Source organism: Hibiscus syriacus, unplaced genomic scaffold (assembly GCF_006381635.1).
Source record: "Hibiscus syriacus cultivar Baekdansim isolate YM2019G1 unplaced genomic scaffold, ASM638163v2 tig00111881_pilon, whole genome shotgun sequence".
In the NCBI taxonomy this organism is placed as follows: Eukaryota; Viridiplantae; Streptophyta; class Magnoliopsida; order Malvales; family Malvaceae; genus Hibiscus; species Hibiscus syriacus.
In genome coordinates, this window is record NW_024063209.1 from 668,651 (window position 1) to 675,152 (window position 6,502).

General features: G+C 36.0%; 1 protein-coding gene across 1 annotated transcript; it reads left to right on the forward strand.

Moving 5' to 3' along the window:
* The first annotated feature begins 1,564 nt into the window (after positions 1-1,564).
* LOC120172872 (glutamate--tRNA ligase, cytoplasmic-like) lies at positions 1,565-5,538 on the forward strand. Its single transcript, XM_039180223.1, has 7 exons — positions 1,565-1,777; positions 1,890-2,054; positions 2,172-2,268; positions 2,398-2,551; positions 2,806-3,908; positions 4,160-4,627; positions 5,311-5,538. The coding sequence occupies exons 2-7, from the start codon at positions 1,909-1,911 to the stop codon at positions 5,527-5,529; spliced, it is 2,187 nt and encodes a 728-aa protein (XP_039036154.1). The 5' UTR covers positions 1,565-1,777; positions 1,890-1,908; the 3' UTR covers positions 5,530-5,538.
* Positions 5,539-6,502: the final 964 nt, after the last annotated feature.

Here is a 6,502-nt window from a genome sequence, read left to right on the forward strand (position 1 = left end):
ACGGAGAACACCGGTGGACTCAAACGATGCAAGGAACACAATGGTGCATGAGGTGTCGTAAACAGATCATCGGATCGTCGTGAATCGACGAAAAACCAACTGAAATCGAGTTATTACCGACAATACTTCCGACTGAAATTAACGACAAACGGCGACGATTCACAATGAAAGGTTTGAGGGGTTTTGTTCATCAGTTGACAACGAACACGATGGTGGTTTCGGTTCGACAAACGGACGCTGGACAGTGAGTAGATCGGAGATCAAAGTGAGTTGACTGCATGAGGAAAATAAGGAAATTGTGCAGAAAAATAATCGGGGGAGATGTTATAATTCATGCCTAAAGAAAAATGGGTAAACCATGAGTTATTCACTAAACTTCCTGCACTTCTTAAAATGGTCTGCCAACTTTACGATTTTATAATTTAATCCTTAATTTCTTCCAAAAATACTAATTAAATTCATCACTTTATAATTTCTTAAATTTAGCCCCTAAATTGGGGTGTTACAATTTTTCAATCGACTGGAAGGGACAAAAGAAACATCTTGTTCTTTCTTCAACAGTTTTTGATCTCCAGTGGACCTCTCAGTAGCATTCGAACCCAGATTAAGTTCTGGTCATCTATCGAAGAAAAAATAACGAATGGATCTTGTAGGAAGAAAAATGAATTCCCACGGATTGGATCAAAAACAATTTTCGAATGTGGTATTCAACTCCAGGGATGAATCGAAAAAGAATACCTCTTATTTCTAATAATAGAAGATTCAGCACTACAAGATCTATTTCTTAGGGACTGAAGTCACGGAAATAATTAGAATTAAACTACAACCCTTTTGTTATGATAAAGGGTCCTGGTTGCTTAAACTACAACAATTCTTCCTACAACACTTTTCACGTTAATTTGCAATTTTTCACGTGAAAAGCATCATTGTGGACAGACAAACCGAAGATTCTGGGGAGTTAGTCCATTTGCTAGCCAGTGCACGGAAAAGTGCACGTAGAATACCAAAAGGGGTTATTCAAGTTCAAGCAAGTTTCAACAATACCATTATTAACGTTATAGATGTACAGGGTCGGGTAATTTCTTGGTACTCCATCGATACTTGTGGATTCAAGGGTACAAGAAAGGGGACCCCTTTTGCTGCTCAAACCGCAACGGAAATGCTATTCGAGCAGTAGTAGACTAAGGTATGCAACGAGCAAAAGTTATGATAAAGGGTCATGGTTTCAGTAGAGATGCGACATTACGAGCTATTCGTAGAAGTGATATAATATTAAGTTTCATACTTGATATGCCTTATATACTGCCTTTGGGCAACCCTCTCAACAATTAACAGATCTATTGTGTAAGTTATTGATGGATTTCATATTTTTAATTTAATTATATTGTTCTTTATTAAAGCTATATTGAAAATTTTAAATCTTAAAGTTATAGAGATAAATATTGACCAAATTAAAATATAGGTACTAAATATACAATTTATAAATAGTACAGTGACTTGATAACAGAGTTTGACCAAGTTTTAAGAACCCTAGTAGCCATTCTCTTTATCCCTCCTAGTTTTTTCTCTAGTCTTAAACCGCTCCCTCAAAAACAAAAAACTAGCCGCCACCGGTTTCGTTTGTCTTTTCTGTGGACGTTGCCGCTGGTACCGCCGTCTGTCAAGCCAGCCTTTTGGCGGCGATCTGGACCTCCATTTTTCCTCAGTTCAAATAGTAGAAAATCAAGGGAGATTCGTGGGTTTTGAATTCCTTCTTTCTATAGTATAATCTGACCTGGTAATTCCTTTTCTAAGATTCCATCGCCCAACTTGCAGCGCAGTTTTTACAATTATACACTCCATGTATTTTCTATATAAGCTAAAACGTTTTGTTCATAAATTAATTGCAGGTATTGTCTTACCTTGAATATGAAAGAAGCAGGGTTGAAGCTCTTATCATTTCCGCCTGATAATCCTCCACTTTCCATCATCGTCGCCGCTAAGATTGCGGGAATCGAATTATCTACTGAGACTTCCTCCTCTGCTTCATCTCCCTATTTGTATTTCTCAAACGGGTACTTTCCCTTTGCTTCCTTTGTTTTCATTTCAATATAAGAATTTAGGACTTTGGGTTCAGGGTTTAGGTTATTTGTTTTAGATTTTGACCCTTTCTATATCTGTACAATAATTAGCCTCAAGTTGCATGGAAATCATGTAATTCTTCGTTACATTGGTCGCCTGGCTCCTTTTCCCAATTTATACGGTGACAGTGCTTTCCATGCTGCCCAAGTATGTTTCTTTAATTCACTGCATTTATTCCCCAGTTTCACCTATTCTTAGGTTTTATTGAAAGAAACAGTGCTTTTGAGTTTCTATAGTTGCTTCCCTATAATATTATATTTCCATTCATTTTCCCAGATTGATGAGTGGCTGGAGTATGCACCTATCATTTCATGTGGTTCAGAATTGGAGAATGCTTGCAGTTACATGGAGGTATATTTGGAGAAACGTACCTTTTTCGTTTCTCATTATTTCTCCATTGCAGACATAGCTATATGGTCGGGTCTTGCTGGTAAACTTCAAATCCCATCCTTGTTGTTATATTAAGTATGATATTTCGTTAAATCAACCTTTTCTGGAAAAGATATGCTACTGATATATATATATATATATATATATATCATTTTCCTTTTTGAAAGAGGCTTAAACTGACTACCCCATAAAATATCAAACTTGAATACTGTCATGCTAAAACTTCATCTCGCTCAAGGTAATCTTTCAGTGCTTTCCATTTGCGCATCCTAAGAAATATTTTATACTGTTTAGGAATTGGACCAAGATGGGAAAGCATGAAGAAGTCAAACAAGTACCCAAATCTTGTTCGCTGGTACAATTCTATTTCTGCAGAATACAGCGAACCCTTGAAGGAAGTTACTGCTTTGTACGTTGGCAAAAAAGGGTTGGGAAAGCCGGTGGGTTCTAAATCAAAAGAGGTAAAGAGTGTGAATGGAGATAATTCTGATAAGGCTAAAGCAGGTAGCCGATCTTCAGCTGAAATAGATCTTCCTGATGCTGAGATGGGCAAGGTGCGATTGAGATTTGCTCCTGAACCAAGTGGTTTTCTTCACATAGGGCACTCTAAAGCAGCCTTATTAAATCAGTATTTTGCTCAGCGATATCAAGGTGAAGTAATCTTGCGGTTTGATGATACAAATCCCACCAAAGAAAGCAATGAATTCGTAGAAAATCTTATAAAAGATGTTGAGACATTGGGCATCAAGAATGAAAAGATCACTTATACTTCAGATTATTTTCCAAAGTTAATGGCTCTGGCTGAAAAGATGATACATGACAGGAAAGCCTATGTGGATGATACCCCACGTGAGCAAATGCAGAAAGATAGGATGGATGGTATTGAATCAAAATGTAGGAGCAACAGTGTTGAGGAGAATCTGAAGTTGTGGAAGGAAATGATTGCTGGCTCTGAAAGGGGATTGCAATGCTGCCTTCGTGGGAAGTTAGACATGCAAGACCCAAATAAATCTCTTAGGGATCCGGTGTACTACCGCTGCAATCCAGCTCCACACCACCGAATTGGGTCCAAGTACAAAATATACCCTACTTATGACTTTGCTTGTCCATTTGTTGATTCCGAAGAAGGTATAACTCATGCACTCCGATCTAGTGAGTATCATGATCGCAATGCTCAATATTATAGGATTCAAGAGGATATGGGGATGAGGAAGGTAATCATATATGAGTTTAGTCGATTGAATATGGTTTATACTCTTCTCAGCAAGCGAAAGCTACTCTGGTTTGTGCAAAATGGTAAAGTAGATGGATGGGATGATCCTCGTTTTCCAACTGTCCAAGGAATTGTTCGCCGAGGTCTAAAAATCGAGGCCTTGATACAATTTATTGTGGAACAAGTAAGTTTGCAAGGCCGATCATCTTGAACTGAAATAAAATTCTGTGCTTGGTTATTCTTTGTTATATGCTACCTTATGCTGCCTTTTAATACACCTGCTTCATTTTTGTTGTACTATTTAGTATCTGCATTCGTTCTCTTAATAGCTTCATTATCATTGTCTGACTGAATGTTAATTGGAGTGTTATTGTTTGTTTTAGAATATGGGCTTTTTTTCCCAAAGAATATTGATTTTTCATCCTTCTGTTCCAGGGGGCATCAAAAAATCTCAATCTTATGGAATGGGACAAACTTTGGACTATCAATAAGAAGATCATTGATCCTATTTGTCCTAGGCATACAGCAGTCATTGAAGAACGACGATTGTTATTGACCTTGACTAATGGTCCTGACAAACCATTTGTTCGCATTATCCCTAGACATAAGAAGTATGAAGGTGCTGGAGAGAAGGCAACTACATTCACAAAGAGGATATGGTTAGACTATGCTGATGCAGAGTGCATATCTGTGGATGAGGAAGTAACCTTGATGGATTGGGGAAATGCTATTGTGAAAGATATCATCAAGGATCAGGATGGAAACATAACCCAATTAGTAGGGGTTTTGCATCTTGAAGGATCTGTCAAGACAACAAAGTTGAAGCTCACATGGCTAGCAGAGTCAAACGAACTGGTTAACCTTTCCTTGGTGGAGTTTGACTATCTAATAACAAAGAAGAAGGTATGGTCATACTATTACCTTAATTATAGACTGGTTTTTGTGTGTAAGCTTGCATTTTTTTCTACAATTAATTTGATCTTACATTACATAGAATCAGCATTGGAATCCAAGTCCAATAATCCCTTTAAACGTGTGAGATAAAATTTAGAAGCCCAAATTTAATTTTTTTTCAATAACATGAGACAATAATTATAGAGAATGAAAGCATATTTTTTTAGCCATCGGGTTAAGGTGAGTCAAACTTGTATATTGAAATCATTTAACAAAGTCTGTTAAGGAGAGTCAAACTTGTTCATGTAACATAAGATTTGCCAAGCAAAATACCAGAATGTTGTTCCCATGAACTTTCAGATTTTAAAATACTAATAATGTAATGCTAGTTTCTCTTCCATTTCTATGCCAAAAACAATAGATGTCAATGTTTATACATGCATTGCACTCATGCATACATAACTATGTCTATGTTGAAAGTGTTGGAAACTGATGTATATCTTTTATGGGTTAATTCAACTTTTAAAAGTTTGCCCTCACTTTCATTGTTATTTTTGACAATTATGCTCTACAAGTTGAACCCAAAACTACTTTTGAGTCTACTTCATCCGGATTGTGTGTTTTTTTAACGGTTTTCCATGGGATTGGTACGAAGTATATTAGGGTTTTATATTTATCTTTTGTGAATGCAGCTGGAGGAAGGAGAGGATTTCCTAGATGTACTGAACCCGTGTACGAAAAAGGAGATTGCAGCAGTCGGAGATTCCAACATGCGCAACTTAAAGCAAGGAGAGATATTGCAGCTAGAGAGGAAAGGCTACTACAGATGTGATGTGCCCTTTATTAGGCCTTCAAAGCCTGTGGTTCTGTTTGCAATTCCTGATGGCAGGCAGCAAAGTGTGTCAAAGTAAGCATTTTACCCCATCTTCGTGTCAATCCTTAACGACTACCATTGAAGGTATTAGTACTCTCATATTTGGCTAAATTTTACGACATGGGTGTTTGTGACATCGTTTATGTCAAGTAACTTTGGGATTCTTGTGTTTTCTATATAATTTTCATTATGAACAAAATGTGTTTTGGGTAAGAAGATTATGTGCCACTCTCTACTTCAGTTCAACAGGGATTTTTTGGCGGAAGCTTATCAGTTATATAGACCTCACCGTGATGGTACGTTGTTAATTGGATCTTAGTTACATACAGACTGATTTTATGCTAGGAAGTGTGAATTTCTAGGAAGTATATTAGAAATTAGGTGCGAAAATATTTTGGGAGTGCATATGATCGGATCATCAAAAGGAAGTACAAAATAAATACATAAATCACATATGATTTAAATTTTTGGGTAAATTACACGCTTAGTACCTAAACTATCATTTTTATCCATTTTAGTATCTTAACTTTCTATTTTTTCAAAACCATATATGAGGTGGATATTAAAATGAAATAAAAACTAAACATTAGGTGGGATTTTAAAAAATTTAAAAGTTTAAGTATTGAAATGGATTAAAGTTGTAATTTACCCTAATTTTTTTAAAGGCCGGCATCTCATAATCTTAGTAAGGTTAAAGAAATTGTACCGTACCGGTTAGTTGGGTTGAAGTGGGGCAAAACTTCACTTTTGTTATGGGAGGGAAATTCGATGTATGATTCCTGTAGAATGTCTTTGTTAAATGGTTACTAATATATTAAATTGGAAAAAAAAAATGAATTCCTTTATTCAATGAATAAATCGCCCAATCAGGATTTAAATGCTATATGTATATAATTTATTTTTAACGTAATGTAAACAAGGATAGACTATAAAAAAATTTCGCATATAGAACTAGAAACATTAATTAAATTTTCTATTAATATAAACATTTCTTTTTTCTTTGAAATAAA